Source organism: Episyrphus balteatus, chromosome 1, assembly GCF_945859705.1.
Source record: "Episyrphus balteatus chromosome 1, idEpiBalt1.1, whole genome shotgun sequence".
In the NCBI taxonomy this organism is placed as follows: domain Eukaryota; kingdom Metazoa; phylum Arthropoda; class Insecta; order Diptera; family Syrphidae; genus Episyrphus; species Episyrphus balteatus.
In genome coordinates this window covers 124,371,121-124,388,649 of record NC_079134.1, presented here as the reverse complement: position 1 = coordinate 124,388,649, position 17,529 = coordinate 124,371,121, and the positions used below count along the sequence as shown (strand labels likewise).

Sequence of the window (17,529 nt, the reverse complement as noted above, 5' to 3'; positions counted from 1 at the left end):
AATTAAAAAAAAAAATGATTTAAAATAATAAACATTCAACAAAAACGAGCCATTAAAATGATTGTTCTGTTTCTCGTTTAATACCTAAACTTACATACTTCCATTTGCAAATATCTACACTACGTTTGATCTATTTTTAAATATTTTCAAAATTAAAAAAAAAAAAAAAAACATTATCCTAACAAAAATTTATAATCATAATGTAGCATCAACAAGTTGGTGTTGCATGTATGTCTCTTGTTCAGTTTCAATTCGAATACACTAATGTACTTTTTGCTGTAAGTTAGAATAAGATAAATCTATTGCATTGTTTTTTTGTTCCTTATTTTTTGAGGGAAAACTCAACGATATACTCAAACTCAACAGACCGATAATGATGAGCAGACAACCAACCAACTGATGATGACTTTTTTCTTCTTATTCGCTTCAAGCTTCAAGACATACAAAATAAAACCGAAAAAAAATTAAAAAACAGAAAAGCATAAACTTTTTCGCCGCTGTTTAAATATCCACGAAAAGTCGAAAGGAACAGAGTTTATTTTAAAACTAAAAACGAAAAAACTTAACAACAACAACAAAAAATTCCGTTCCCCAAGAAAATTTAGAAAACGGTCAGTTGCGAGCGGACCTCTGAAAATAGCGGAACTTTTGCCAACCATAGTCCGCGAAAAACGTTCAATTTTTAACTTTTTTTAACTTAAATTTAAGTTTAGCTTTTTAGTTTTTACATATTTTTTTTTATTAAATAATTTAAATTTCTTTTCTGTGTTAATTCTTTGTTTCATTTTTTGATCGTTTCTCACGTTCGCTCAGTCAAAATAAAAATTTAAGTTAGAAAATAATACATTTTTTTTTTCAAATTTCATTTTGTTTTAAATAATATTTAAAAAAAAGTTGCATACAAATTTTTCAAAACGATATGACATTTTCGCGAATAAAAGTGATAACTATATTAGTGTGCTCATTTTTGGCACTTAGTTTTCCCGGATATGTAAACTGTGCAAACAAAAAAGGATCACAGGGTGGTGGCTCTTCTGCCCCACCACCACCACCAGCACTTCCTCTTGAACCAGAAGCCGTAATCGAGGAGGTCAATGCAAAGCAATTGGATAAGCTCCTAGCCGAAAAGGATTACGTAGCTGTATTCTGGTGTAAGTTGTGTGTGCCCAGAGAGTGTTTTGGAGAGTATTTTTAAAAAAAATATAAAGGATTCGAATGAAAGTGAATTCAAATAAAATTTAATATGAATAATATTTCATAAAAAAAAAATGAAAGAAAGAAAAGTGAGAGTGTATACCTATCTGAGCAAAATTGAGAAAGAAAAAGAAAAAAAAACTTTGTGTATCTGTGGGCCTTAAAAATAAAATAGCGTAGATTCTTTTGTATCTGTGTGATGGTTATTCTGGTGTTTTTTTGCCTACGCTTTTATAAGATTTTTAGTCATGGTGCACTCGGAATTTAATTTACGGCCCACGCCCGTCACCCTCAGTGAGATTGAGAGTGACCCAGGACTTTTGAAACAAAAAAAAAAAACACTTGTGCATTTTATGCACAATGGACATTTGAAAATATTATTAATTAACATTTCCGCTACACCAATATGGCTGCTGATTGCCGACCGCCAACCGACGTAATCCATTTCCTCTCGTCCAATTATATAACGAAAAAAAAAAAAAATCTTTCGGCAGTGCTGTCAATTTTTGGCAAATATACTTTTCCCCACTTTTTCAATTTCAAAATATACTACACTCTGGGAACCATCAGACATCAGAGTATGTACATACCGACCGACCTGATTCGACATTTTTCTGACAATTTTATTACTTTTTTTTTTTTTGGTTTAAGGTGATGGTTTAGGATAGAAAAAAAAAATTTTTTTTTCGTATCTTTTTTTTTTTTCTTTCCCAACGCAACGCCCGCCTCTTCTTCGTTCTTCTCTCTCTTTTATAGAATTGCTCTGCATTTTACACAATTTTGAATGTAAGAAGAAAAAAAAAATCCGTATTCTAGAAATAGAATTTCCTTGCTCTCTAGCTGTGAAACGAAGCAAATGAAACGGCAGCAGCAGCAACAAAAATATGTGTTGATTTTAGCCCGCTCTAACCACGCCACTATTAAAAATATTTTAAAAACTATCAAAAACCATCGTTTTGCTTTCAAAAAAAATGTTCAAACTCTTTAGCTATAGCCTAGCATTTCTTAAGAAAAATTTTTCAAAAAAAAGAATTCTAATACTCTGTATACCATTGTATTCGCGTGTATATCTAAATGCGAATGTCTTTATGTTTTTCCATGACTTCAATAATAATAATAAAAATAAAAAAGAAAACACGGTTCAATAATATAATTTCATGGTTTTTTTTTTTTTTGTAGATATTAGATACTTTTCTTCGTTTGCGATTACAAAAAATAAAAAAGATTAAATACAAAAAAAAATCTATATTCTCGAAATGAAAATTTTCCAAAAATAAATTTCAATGGTGACAGAAAAAAAAATTAAAAACTTATTTTTGGAAGGTGAATACAATAAAAGACAAAGAAATACTCAAAAGAAAAATAAATAAATTCCTCCTATAATGATTTCAATTTTACGTATTTAAAAACTCATTTGTTTATCACTGTGAAATATTCAAGTATTAATACTGAATCTTAAACCTGAATTTATAGATAAACAAAACTTCTAAATACTAGACAAGACAGCATTTTTTTTTTTTTTATTTTTCCAATAAAACCTTTTCAATCATTATCCAATATATCAAAAACATAGGTACCTAAATTCATGCAATGCGTTTATAAAACAATTTGATCTTGTTTGAATGCCAAAATTTAAAGCTTAAATAAACTTATGCAGGTTGTGTTTTTGTTTTCGTACAGATGCGTTGTTGGTTTGCATTTGAACTTGACAGTTGTTTAGTTTGTACACACCTTTATTTTTTGCTTTGATATCTTTACAGTATTCCTTTGCAGAGGTTGATTTTGAATCTTTTCAATTTATCACATTGGATTAAAGTGAATTCATTATGGATAAATTAATTAAATTGTACAAAAATCAAAATAATTTTCCATTTTGGTTATAATATTATAACATTTTTTATTTTATATGCAAATTTCTGATTTCATAACTTTTTTAAATTATACATAAAATGGAATAATTTCAAATATTTTACAAGAAAATTGTTTTTAAGAAAATTTAAAACAAAATATTAGATTGTACCTTAGCAAAAAATTCATACAGAAAAAAAAAAGAGTCATGCTCGGAAGAATGTTGTTGCTAATCGACTAAAAGTTTTTAAAAAAAATTTTTTTGGACATTATAATTTACCTCAAAAGTCTAGAAAAATGCAGTGTCTGCAACCATTGATTTTTAAATACGATTTTGATGCGAAACCAATAAGCCTCTCTATTTTGTTTTTACATTTTTTTAAAGAGATTTTTAAGAAATGATTTATACCGTTCTATAGAGGACCAAATACCTACCAAATTTTATTTGTTTTACAACGTTTAGAGGGAAATTCATAGTCGTTACCAGTGTTGCCAGGAATGGCTATTTATAGCCAAACCGGCTCCTTCAAGTTTTCTCTGGCTCCTTCAAATTCTAATTTCCGATTTATCAAAATTTGGCTCCTTAAGTTTTCAATTTGGCGATTTTTGGCTCCTTCAAAACTAAAAACTTTTATAATAAAAGTACTTGATTATTATGATCACGCCTTAAAATTCTTCGAAGTAGAACTAAACTTCTTCGAAGTAGAATCTGACACGTCTTGCTGAAAAGCGCAATTGTGAATGTAGCTACTTCCATTTTCATTCATATATGTACATATGAGGCGTTCAGAATTATAATGGGTGAAGTCCACTTCTCTTTAGGTTGGATGTTTTAAGGTCTTAAAAATTAAGGGTTTCGTTTTATGTCAAATAAAATAAAAGAAAGAAATTTTGGAGATATAGAGCTATCGATCTGTAAAACATTTATTTCAAAAGTTCCTTCCGTTTCTGAGAAAAAGCTTCTTTAAGTTCAGAAGAATGCACAAATTTCAAATGGACCTAACCCATTATTGTTCTGAACGTCTCAAATTTTGTTTCCAATTTTCCACAATGTATATTTGTTTTGTTATTTTTACTAAAATAAAAACTAAAGAATCTAACTTGAAGTCTGATAAATTTAATACCAAGTATTATTTATTTTTTATTTTTTTGTTTTTATTTTTTGTTTATGTTATCATATATCCAAGTTAATTTGAAGTTTTAAAAAAAATGATAAAAAAAAAATTTTTTTTAAAATGGTACAAAATACATTAATATGAGTTTTTATGAACAATTTTTGAAATTGGCGATTTTTGGCTCCAAGATTTCTAAAATTCGGCTCCTTGCTTCTAAAATTCTCTGGCAACACTGGTCGTTACTCGAGTTAAGATTTTTCTCAACTCCAGTAAGTTGAGAAATTTTTCAAGCAATCTCTGAAGGAAGTTTAAAATAGGGTTGTCACATGAGTAAAGAAAAATCTTGTCTTTAGAAATTTTTTGTATCAAACTCGAAAATATGATTGATTTGAATAAATTGTCATAAAAACTAGAGATGCCACGAACATTCGGCCACTATTCGGTATTCGGCCTATTCGGCCTATTTTTCTGGTATTCGGTATTCGGCCGAATAGTTTAACTATTCGGCCGAATACCAAATGGAGAAGAAAAAAGACATAAATTATTATACCAAAATGTGTGTTTTATTAAAAAATTTTAATTTTAGCACTTAAAATCTACTAAAGGCAAGTTGTGGTGTTGTGAAAACTATTTGTTCCGCATTTGTTGGTAGTAAACGATTACGTTTATCTTCGTAGACTATTCCTGCTTCGAAAAATAGTCTTTCACTGTAAACACTTGTCCCAGGAGAAGAAAGGTAGACTTTAGGAAATGAGGAGGTGATTTCTGAAACCAGCTATCTGACCTGAAGGAAGTTTTGAGTAAAATGCCAAAAACCTTTACTTCGTAATACAGAAGATGTAGAGCAAAATAATCTTCTACAAATTTATTCTTTACGAAATTTTAATAAAATTAAAGTTTTCAAAATAAATATATCTCAAGTCTTTATATTGAAAATTCCTTATTAAAAAGTCGGTATATCTGCTTTTGGAAGTACGAGTATAATTGCGTTATGTCTTCTTTTGGAAGTAAAACTATTAAAAAATTCTTCTTTTGCAGGTAAAATCACGATTTTTTTTTAATTTTTTGTAAATAAACCTTTATCAATATCAGTATTTTAGTTTATAACAAGAAACAAAAATACATTTTTATAAATGAAATTGAATTAAAATGCGTTTCTGGATCGCACGTACTTGCTCTTGTAATTTGGAGTGTCTATTTTGGTTATTTGAATAGCTCTATATTTAATTTTTTTAAATGATAAGAAATAACAGTCTAAATTTTGAAAAAAATTGGTACGAAATAAGCTAAAAAATAAGTCAATTTTCGCAAAAAACCACAAGCATTATCCAAATTTTTGAGAAAAACTAAAAACACAGATTCTTAATATTATTTACTAAAACCCTTAAGTACACAAAATTTAATTAAAATCGTTAGACCGTTTAGTTCGTAGCACGCTGTACAGATGGACTAACGGAACTAAGTGATGACAAAAACTACTTTTGTAACTCCTCCATCATCGTAATGAGGCATTTTATCATACGTCAAATTGATATTTTTTTTACTGAAGAGGCCTTATTGGAAAGAAAATTTTGCGTAGGCCATTTTGGAAAAAATATTTGGTGTTCAATAGGCTGTTTTGGAAATAAAGTCGTTTTTTGACATTGAATAACTATCTCTGTGTGCTGTTAAGAAAATTATTTTTGATTGAATCAGACGCGCGTTGAAAAGACCTAAAAAATGAAATGCATATCTCATTTTCCAATTTTTTTCCGATAGCTGGAAACCAGCTCCTCAAATGTTGTCAAAATATGAAATTTTGTAGTATGTGTTGACCACCACTTGTATGGGTCCGCCGTTCGATCTTGGGGAATAGTCCTCATATATAATTCGATTTTAGATGTCTACCTTTGCAGTACTAGGTAGTGTGTTCAGACATTTATCTTAAAAGTAGTGCAGTTATTCATCGTTACAATACGATGTTGTTGCGAATTTTTTAAGCTACATCTATTTTTGAAACAAATTATAAAATTTTTGAAATTACCAACGTTTTTTTCTGAGTGTCCTTGGCCGAATATTCGGCGACCGAATATTCGGTATTCAGCCGAGGAGCGTGGCCGAATATTCGGTATTCGGCCAAACCAATTTTCGCGGCATCTCTAATAAAAACATATACAAACTTTATTTTTAATAATTCGCCAACATACTCGTCGAATTCGTCGTCCCACTCGTAAAACTCAAACAAATGTTCGCGATTCATTTATTTTATTATGAAATTAGATAAGTTTTAATTGCTAAATACAAAAAACAAACGCTCGCATCGCAATGACACTTGAGTTTTAATGTCAACTGACTGAAAAAAAAACTTAAGCGTTTCCTAGAGTAAAAAAGCCTTCTCACACGTTCACTTGAGAAAAATTTCGACTCCAGTGATGACTATCAATAAGGATTCGCTTGAGCGAATGCCTTTAACTTTTCGCATAAAATCCAAACCAAAGAAAGTTTTTAAAGAACAAAAATATTTCAAATCGCTTTTCAGCTTAGCTCTAGATTTTGAGTAATAAAATGTGAAAATCAGGTAAACTCTTCCATATGACATCAAATCAAAGATTTAAATGATTTTATAAAAATTAAAGCTTGTTTTTTCACACGAAGGGAAAATTTGATATTCTTTGATTTGAATTTTTATTTTAAAAGATTTCAGTTTTTTTTTTGTAATTTGCTGAAATTAAAAAGAAATCTAAAATAAAAATGTCGGAATAACAAAATAATAAAAATAAAAAAAGGCATAATTTTTATTATGGTTTCTAATTTTTTTTGACGATGAAAAATGAGAAGTGGTGCAAATTTGTTTGAAATATGTGCCCTTATTTAAATTCTCGCTCAGTTTGACATACATTTTCCCTCAAAATCAATTTTTTGAAACTTGAATCGCTCATTTCAAAAACCGCTAAAGTACCGCTAGGCTAGACAATAAAAACTGTTTCATTCATAAATATAATGGATTTTAAATATTTTTAGAGCTCATTAAAGTATTGGAGTATCACACCCATTATTCTATAAATCAATTTTTAAAATCTCATTTCATTTGTGAATTTAAAAAAAAATTTAGTGTTTGACTTAAGCGGTTATTGAAAAGACCAATTCAATTTCAAAAAGGATTTTTACTATTTCTGGTTTTTAATTTGTATTGAAAAGTTGTTGCACTCGTAATTAAAATAATTCCTTGCAAATAATAAGCAAAGAACTCAGTCAGCTTTTCAACCTTTCGTATAAGTAAGAAAAAACTGTCAAGATGTAAAATTCTGTACATCTCTCTGATGGCATTAATTATTCATATAAAATTTCTTTGTCCACCCGTACATCAAAAAACAAAAATTAAGAAATATTAGTAAATTTTTGGTTGCCGGTTATCTCCTATTCCAAATTCTTTTTTCGAATTTAGAATAGGTACAAGCATTTTTAGATATGTATGTTAGGGTGGGTCAAAAAAAATCGAAATTCTTTTTTTTGATTTGGTACTCCGCAAAATCGATTGCTAGACACCTCTAGAATATACACACCAAGTATGAGCTCTTTATATTAATGGGAAGGTCCTCCGCTTTTAAATTTTCCATTTTTGCATCAAGCTTCTACAAAAAAAAATTATTTTTTTTATAAATCGACTTTTTTGCAAATTTCTTTGCTTATTCTTGTAGGAAATTGAACTCTCTACAAAAAAGACTTCATACTCTTTTTTCCTTTATCTAACCGTTTAGTAGATATTTGAGGTCCAAAAATCGAGAAAATCTTTAAAAATTCGTTTTTTGTTCTTAATTTTGTAACAAATTGAAAAATTATAATAATCAAACGCGCATGACATATTCTTGTAGGAAACAGATTGTTCCACAAGAAAGGTCATAATAATTTTTTGCAATAATCTAACCATTCTAATGATATTCGAGATCAAAGTTAAAAAAAAATATGAAAACATTTTTTACTTTTCAAAATTTTCTTATTCACTGAAAATTCAATATTTTCAAATTAGCAAGATGTTTTCTTGTAGGGACTTAAACGTTCTAAAAAAAGTTCCTTGGCAGCAATTTAATTGCTTTAACCGTTAAGAAGATATTGGTATCAAAACCAATGCCCACTGATTTCAATAGTTTTCTTATTACAAGTGTGCATTGCGATTTGCATACGATTATCTTCTAAAAGGTTAAAGCAATTAATTTGCTGCCAAGGAACTTTTTATAGAACGTTTAAGTCCCTTCAAGAAAACATCTTGCTAATTTGAAAATATTGATTTTTCAGTGAATTAGAAAATTTTGAAAAGTAAAAAATATTTTCATATTTTTTTTTAATTTTGACCTCGAATATCTTTAGAATGGTTAGATTATTGAAAAAAATTATTATGACCTTTCTTGTGGAACAATCTGTTTCCTACAAGAATATGTCATGCGCGTTTGATTATTATAATTTTTCAATTTGTTACAAAATTAAGAACAAAAAACGAATTTTTAAAGATTTTCTCGATTTTTGGACCTCAAATATCTACTAAACGGTTAGATAATTGAGTGTATTTAACCTTTTTTGTAGAGCGTTGGCTAAAAATTCAATTAATAAAAAAAATATTTTTTTTTAGTAGAAGCTTGATGTAAAAATGGAAAATTGAAAATTGAAAAGCGGAGGACCTTCCCATTAAGATAAAGAGCTCATATTTGGTGAGTATATTCTAGAGGTGTCTAGCAATCGAGTTTTCGAAGTACCAAATCAAAAAAACGAATTTCCATTTTTTTGACCCACCCTAATGTATATGTAGTTTCGAATATCACTTAATAAAAATGGATTCAAATAACTTTTTTCAATTGGTATATTTATGTCTCTCATCTACTCAAGCAGTTTTTTTTTATAAAAACAAAAAAATATTGTTGTTCATTCAAAACCTTCAAAAAAATATACTATGTACAAGTACATATATACATGAACTTAACATGGCAATATCTCTATAACCACTCAAACGAATTTCAAAAAAAAAAAACACAATTTATATGCAGAAGCCTTCAGGTTTGATTTGACACCAGTCTCATGGCTGTAAGCCTTTGGCCCAAGTCCCATAAAATTTTGCCAAATCTACTTTGTGGGGAAATTATTCAACTTTTGGTGTGATTTATTTTAAGAAGTTTTGCTACTACAGAGCTGTGGTTATGCTTAAATTGTACCAAAATGTATCATCTTTAACTGGTTTTTATAAATATTTTCCATGATATGCACCATTTACATTTTGAAAGCTAAAAACTGAAAAAAGTCCGAAAATTTCGCGGTTTTTCGCGCACCGTGGTATAAGCAACGGTATTTCAAAGTTGCAAACTTGGTTTTAAGCTACTGGTGTCTATCCTAACAACATCTCAAAAAATCAGTAGGTACATTGCAATTACCTATTACTCACACTTTGCCAAACAATTTTGTTTAAAACTCATTTGGTTTTATCGTTTTTCAAGAGAAACTTTATGTTGGTCGTTGATTTGACATGAAGTCCATTCAAAATAGTTAACAAGTTCGTATTAAATGTTTTTCTATGCAATAGACCAAGTCTAATGGCTGTCGCTCCACCCATTTGAAAATACGCATACACAAAATTGCACACAAGGCCATAAGGATGCATCTAAATTTGTTTTGTCATACATAGTTTATATTAAATCGATCCCTCGAGGTCTGTTTACTTTAAAAGTCTTAAACTAACCAATTATTTTGATTTTATCTAATTTTTAAAACATGCTTTCAACTGAAAAAGTCAAAAATTTAGAAAATAAAATCCTCAATTTTTAAACTTTTCTTTCATTGATTTTAGGTTAGAATTTTAGTGAAAAGTAATTTTTAAAATTTTTTAACCATCTTAACTTGATAGAAAATTAAATTTTCTATGAAAAGTGTCTTTGAACCATTTCAAAGTTAGGCTTGGTTTTCGAGTTAAATCAAAAAAACCGTCAAGTGTTGCCGTTTTCTCAGAAATGCACCATTGGATTTAGTAACACTTTTGGCTGGAGTATTCATATTCAGCAATAAAAACTCTTGAACGAATTTGTTCTAATTTTGCTCTGTTCTATTAAATACACTAATAAGGAGTAAAGCTATTTTGAAAAACTAAAACTTTGTTTTTTTTTTATATACAATATAGGAACTGTACTATTTTTCTTGACCTTGCATTGTTTGAACAGGTGTAACTTTTAATACTTTTTAATACTTTGATTTTTTTTTTCAAAAAAAAAAAAATTTTTATTTTTTTTTAAAACTTTACCGAAAAAAAGTATAATGAAGAACAAAATTTTACTTTAGAAACCAAAATAATTAAATAAAGTAAAAATATATTTATATGAGGGAAAATCCACCATAAAACAACGTAAAATCAATGAAAACCACGTTAATTTAACTATTTTTCGGAATGATTTTGCGTTGAAGATAAATATTTTAAAATCAACGTGGAAAAAAGGTTAATTTTTGATGGTTTCGTATCTTAAAGACATATAATTCAAAGTAGTTCAACTTTGAAACAAAGATGTTTCAACTTCAATTTATTTTTTCCCTCAGTGTAAAATCTTTTTTGAACATTTTTCTTTGTTTGATACCTACCTTGAAACTTAAATTTTTTTTCTTGAAAATCAAGTTGGTATAATATTTTTAGTTGAGCTTCCTATTACTTTCTATTTTGATGAATATTATATGCAGAAGTTACACCTGTTCAAACATTGCAAGGCCAAGAAAAATAGTATCAGTTCCGACTAATTTTTTTATAAAAAAAAAAAAACAAATTTTTTGTTCTTCAAAATAGCTTTAATCCTAAGTTTGATTCAATCTCAATCCAAATAATAAAATGTTTAGTCTGACTAAGAATTATTACCTAACCTAACCTAAAACAACGACCAAAATTATCATTTCTTGTACTCTCTAAAATTCTATTGCTCATATTTAGAAATTATAAAATCGAATGTATTAAGCCTTGTTTATTAACTAATAACATGTATTTCATTCAATTATCTTTACAAACGTGAAAGTTGTCTACCAATTTATAAACGATTAGCCGTTTATGTGGTGGTCCCACCCAGCCTTAAGTTCGTTTATTGAATCGTCGCTTACGAAAACGATGGACGTAAATATTTTTAAGATTGGTTTCCTTACAAATCTCTGTAAAAAAAAAGAGATACCTAAGGCTTAAATATTAGCTCTCATTTGTTCATTTTCGAATGCCTCGGTTGAAAATATTTACTTCAGGAAGTAAAGTATCTTGGAATTTACAGAAACAGGAATAAGACAAGGGTAAATAAATCAATGTGAAATGTATGAAAGAATGAAAATGATGTAGAAATTTAAAAAAATTTCACCTTATCGTTCAACACCTCAATTTAAGAATGAAAAGGTGGTATACAATAAATTATATACATACAATGTTGTTTTGTACCTAAAGAGAGCTGTCTGTTTTTTGCCATATATTAATACTTTGTATTTTATTTGTATGCCCGCAGTTGAACTAAACTAATTTCGATAAAAACAGAAGAAAAAAAAACACAAATTTCTATTTCGGTTACAATACCAAAAAGAATACGAAAGACAACAACATAACTCTTGGCAGACTATGACACAAAACCGTTCGTCTGCAGAAAAGTAAGCAAAAAAAAGCTGAAAAAAAAACATACTCGTGCAGCAACATTCGAAAATCTAATCAACCGAAAAACAGCTGTAACAATCTGTGTGCAGTAGCAGCAAACAGCATTCTAAGATGCTTTTGCATCTTTTCGATTTATTTATTTTTTCGTCTTGAGGTTGAATGCTGATAAATTTGGTGTTTCTACCTGCTCGCCATGTTCTATCAGTTTTGATCGCTGACAGCAGGATGTTGTGGGAAGTTCAGATTCTAAATTGGTACACCCGTAAAATGCATAGTTTTTTCTTCTTCTATTTTTTTTTTTTTTTTGAATTTTCAATGAGCCAAAACTGCAGAATTATTAATAAGTTTTGTTTAATTTTATTTATTTTTTTGTTTATAATTTTGTTTTTGCTATAGTTTACTGTGCTTTTAAAATGTTATGGGAGGACTGGCCTTTGTTGAACTTGGCCGACGACGATGACAAATTCATAATTCATTTAATAATTCATCTGGTGACACGGGCAGTTGATGTCGCGGATGGAATATCAGCTCTTTAATTTTTGTATTTATTATAAATCATTTAAAGTGCATTAGCAGAGAATAGTTGAGAAAAATTATTTTTTACAGTTGATGACTAGAAAATAAAAGCTCGTGTTAATTTGTTTAGTTTAATTTGTTAGGTTTTAAGAAGAGTAGAAACTGATCCCAGAACATTCATGTTTTTCAAAATAAAATACGCACTGAAAACACAAAAACAATTACCGAAAAATTAAAAATTACCGTAAAGCCATGATTTGTCGATTTGGGTACCGGAAACTATGCCCTGATTTTTTTTTGGGGGAAAAAATTTTCAGAAAATTTCTTTGCTTGCGGTGCATTGGTGGCTTTCTGGCTCTTTTACAAAAACGTGATTGGAAAAAGACCAATTTTTTTTTTTTTAGTTTTTTTTTATCAGGTTTGTTTTGGTTTTTTGAAAATGAAGAAATGACCAGGAGTTTTATGGAAAATTCAGGAATTCTGGAAAAATTCTTTAAAAAATGTGAACTTTTTTCCTAAAGAAAAAAGGCCTTTTGTATAAAATATTGTCTGGGCCTTATTTCATAAAACTATTAGTCTAATACATACTTATAATTTCCAAATTATTAGTTCTAATAAATTATGGACTAATAAATTTTTTTGACTAAGTAACCCTGTTTATATGGCAACCCTAAGAGGTCTAAAAAAATATTATGCAATAGTAATTTTAATTTTTTATTTTTTATTTTCAGGATTTTTTAAAATTTGAAGTTTGAGTAGGGTAAACAAAGATGAATTTAGAGAAAAGGCAAAAATCTATTTTCTAAACAAAATGTGATAGAAATAAAATTGATAATGGAATCGATAGATATTATAATTATATGAAAGTCTTTTTAAAGTCTCAAATTCGATATTTGAGAAATAATGCACCAAAAATCAGAATGAAAGATTTTTTAAATACTTTTTATTTGATAAGTTAGAAAAAATAAAATAACTTCACACGTATCTGTCAAATTTTTAATTTAACTTACCGTTTTTGCGGAGGGATTTTTTGAAAAAGTACTTGTTATACAAGAAACTTAATGACATACTATTTCGTTTGAAGGCCAAAACCATTTGTAACTTTAAACGTAATATTGAATTATTTTTATTATTAATTTTGTATAATTTTAAAATAAATTTCTTAAATAAATTCTTTTCATGAATTTTTAAAAAGCTTTAATATTCCGAGCAACTTTGAATAAAAGAGAAAACGTTCGACCCAGTCGTGCACTCTTTTTAAAATTATGAGTAAAAATTGCTTTCAAATATGTATATTGCTTGGAAATAAAAATGCATTTATGTATTAAATTTTATCTTTAATATTTATCTATGTATAAGCAATTTGGTTCGGATAATTTTTTAAATAAATAAATAAAAAGGCATTATATCCCTTGCGACTGCTGAAAATTTACTGATATTAGCACTCCTACCTACGTTTCCTGACTAATAGAAAAAATATTATTAGTTATTAGTGCGGCAGAAATCTCAACTAATAAATTTGTTGTTTTGAATAATTAGTAATAATTTCGGACTAATAATATGGACGCTGGAGAAATAATTTATTAGTGCGGAAAAAGTTTTATGAAACACTTTTTTGCTAATAAACTAATAAATATTAGTAAATTCGCTAATAATTATTAGACTAATAGTTTTATGAAATAGGGCCCTGGTCTTCTTTATGTAATTCTGGCGTGATTTCATCTGACAATATTTCCGACAGCCATCGATTTAAGTGAAAAAAAATCATATTCATTGCTTTGTTTTCTGTCAAAAAATTACACTGGTTAACAAAATTAAACTTTTATTTTGTTGTCGGAACAAAAAAATACTTTTCTGAAGGTTTTCGGTGTGTTGAACTCGAATCCGTAGTCAGAAAAAATTAATCAGCTCCTGTTTTTGAAATATTACCGTTAGAAAATGCAATACTTCGGGCCATATTCTTTTATATAAGGTAAATTGTTTGAGCATATTTAGTAACGGTTTTTATAATAACTATTTTCCACCTTTTTAAATCTGTTTAAATCTTTCCGATATCTTTTTTACTTCTCGAGATATCCTTAGTTGTTTGCATATTTCATAAATTTTATAACGTCATTATCTGCTTTATGATATATGAAGCCAAAGCCACTTACTTGATTTTAAGATATCTCGGGCAATAACAAAGATATCGGAAAGATTTGAAAAGTTCTTGAAAGACGGAAAATAGTTTTTATAGAAACCGTTACTAAATATCTTCTAACAATTTTCCTTATATTAAAGAATAAGGTCCGAAGTAGTCAAAAAACGTTTTTTTTGCATTTTCTAACGGTAATATTTCAAAAGCGCAAGCTGATCAATTTTTTCTGACTTCGGATTCGAATTCAGCACACCGAAAACCTTCAGAAAATTATATTTTTGTTTCGGCAACAGAACCCTTGTTAACCAGTGTTATCCTGTCAATGTGAACGTATAATAAACGGCATTTTTTTAACATAATATTGAAATTAGTCATAAAATAAATAGGTTTACTAAACTTCAATATTTTTTTCCGAAGCTAATTTTTTATCCTGTACAAATAAAAATAAATCGAGCTTAAAAATTGAAAAATAATACGAAAACTTCTCAACATTTGAAATAAGTACTTTAAATTAAATTTTTAATTTCCTATAGAAGAAAGGAAGTTTTTATTAATAGTCTTATTTATTCTTCAGCAGAAAAAAGTAAGCAATGATAAATAAGACAACTTCAAAAGACTTTAACAAAATTAAAATTTTCAAATAAAACATAGTAGTGTATTATTTTATCTCAGTGTTAAATTTATTTTATGCAAAAAGTAATAATCACACAAAAAAACGGAATTGCAATCGTTAAAAATGATTTAAATACACCTTAATTTTTCAAGAAAAAAAAACATTGCGTATACGCCACCGATGCTCAATGAAATAGAAATAATTTGATTTCAGAACTCTGCCTGGCAATTTTTTTTTTTGTTTATTTACAAAACCAACCTGATTGTTTGTTTATAAAATAAAAAAGTTCCATTTCCCCAAAAGCTATCTCAAATCTCTTCACGAACAAACATTTTTGTATATCAATGAATATTTTGTTTGAAAAGTGCGAATAAATGTTATTGGTGCTCTTGTATTTTTCTTTGATGAATTTTGACATGTTTATTTAGCATTAGAAAAAAATTTACTATAAACATTTTTATTGAATGAATATGCTCAACTTAAACTCGAAGAGCAAATAAATCAACATTTTTGTATCCAATTAAATTTTATGTTAAAATACAAGTAGGTACAAGTAATGAGAACAAAGACAGAATTAGAATTTCATTAATTGGTTTTAAGAATTAGGTTGGTGATTGTATAGGGACAAGCTATTTAACCGAATCAAACTTTGAATTGCTATGTGTTACAAAAATTATCAGAAAATTCAATGAAATATATTCCATAACCATAATCTCCAATCTTGTACAGAAATCAATTCTTGTTAAATTTTGTTTGAAAACTGTTTAAGTATAATTAGGTAAAAAAATGCAAAAGCAAAGTTGTAATTATTATATTTTTAAGTAAATTAACTTATAAAAATACTAGCTGACCCAGCGGACTTCGTTCTGCCATTTCTTGTATTCATTTCTAATTTTCGACTCTGTAATTAGTTAATTTTCAAATTAAAAAGAGGATTAAAACTTGAAAAGTTCATAAAATGAGTTTAAAACTGTTAACTTTTAAACTTTTAGCGCATGATTAAAACCAATATTTCCTATAAGTTTGAAATTTTTTGCAGACTTTTAAAAATTCCAAAAAAATAAAAGACTACTCAAAAATGTCCCTAAAAATTAGGTTGTTTTTCAAAAATTTTTATTTCAAAATACAGGGCCTATGAAAAAAATCCGTTTTAGAACCCTAATTTTTTTTAATATCTTTCTCATGGTGTAACTCAAATTTTTGTGCAAAATTTTGCGTACCTCTAATTAAAAAAAAAAACCTTCACAACTTGGTTTTGAATTTTTTTTTTGAATTTTTTCAATACCTTTTTTAACTATTGAATAAATTTGTCTATCATTTTAAAAAAAAGTCAACTCTTTACGACTTACCGTTTAGAAAATAGCCTCTTTTTTCAATGGCGTGTTACCCCTATTTACCCTATAAAATCTTAAATTTTTTTTGCCTTAAACCTTCTCCTCTTATGCCTCTTTGATTTAAAAAAAAATTAAGAAAATAAGTCAGTCGGTGTGGCCGGTTAGCGAACGTACACAAAACCAAACTTTAATATATGTATATAATAGATATTTAAAGAAATGTATCGTATTGTACAATTTTGAACTATAAGCTTTAGTAGTCTATTTAATAGACCCGAGCTCCAGAGCAAAAATAGAACAAATTCGTTCAAGACTTTTTATTGGCGATTATGATTCCTTGGCATACAAGAATACTCCAGCCAAAAGTGCTACTAAATCCATTGGTGCATTTCTGAGAAAACGGCAACACTGGTCGGTTTTCAGTTTTTTTGATTTAACTCGAAAACCAAGCCTGACTTTGAAATGGTTCAAAGACACTTTTCATAGCAAATTAAATTTTCTGTCAAGTTAAGATGGTTAAAAAATTTTAAAAATTATTTTTGTCTAAAATTCTAACCTAAAATCAAAGAAAAAAAAGTTAAAAAATTGACAATTTTATTTTTTTTTACTAAATCAAGCGGCATTTTGTGTATGTAGCCGGGACGTCCAAACTTTGTACTAATGAAATAAAGTAGAGGTAAAATCCTTTGATAATATGCAATTTTTAATTTTTTTTGTCAAGAAACAACTTAAATGTACCTATTCAAAAATTAGCACTTTTTCTAAATTTTTGACTTTTTTAGTTAAAAGCAAGTTTTTAAAACTCGATAAAATCGTATTAATTGGTAACTTTTAGACTTTTAAAGTAAACATACTTCGAGGGATTGATTTAATATAAACTAAATATGACAAACAAAAAAATTTATTTGCATCCTTATGGCCTTTTGTGCAATTTTGTGTATGTGCATTTTTATAAATTCGGGTCGAATGGATGGACGGAGAGCCATTAGCTTTGGTCTATTGCATAGAAGAACATTTAATACCAACTCTTTTACTGTTTTCAATGGCCTGAAAAACAATTCTTGTAAAATCCGCGACCAACGAAAAGTTTCTCTTGAAAAACGAAAAAAATTGTCTAATGAGTTTGAAACAAAATAGGTCAGGGAAATTAG

General features: G+C 28.0%; 1 protein-coding gene across 7 annotated transcripts in view; it reads left to right on the top strand.

Moving 5' to 3' along the window:
• The first annotated feature begins 534 nt into the window (after positions 1 to 534).
• The window catches only part of LOC129909142 (uncharacterized), a 69,444-nt gene continuing 52,449 nt past the window's right edge, over positions 535 to 17,529 (top strand). The window contains exon 1 of one of the 7 annotated variants that reach the window (XM_055986170.1): positions 535 to 1,151. In XM_055986170.1, coding sequence (XP_055842145.1) covers positions 920 to 1,151 — 232 coding nt within the window. In that variant the 5' untranslated portion in view covers positions 535 to 919. The remainder of the gene's footprint in view (positions 1,152 to 17,529) is intronic. The other 6 variants (XM_055986134.1, XM_055986178.1, XM_055986126.1 and 3 more) reach the window with 6 other exon arrangements.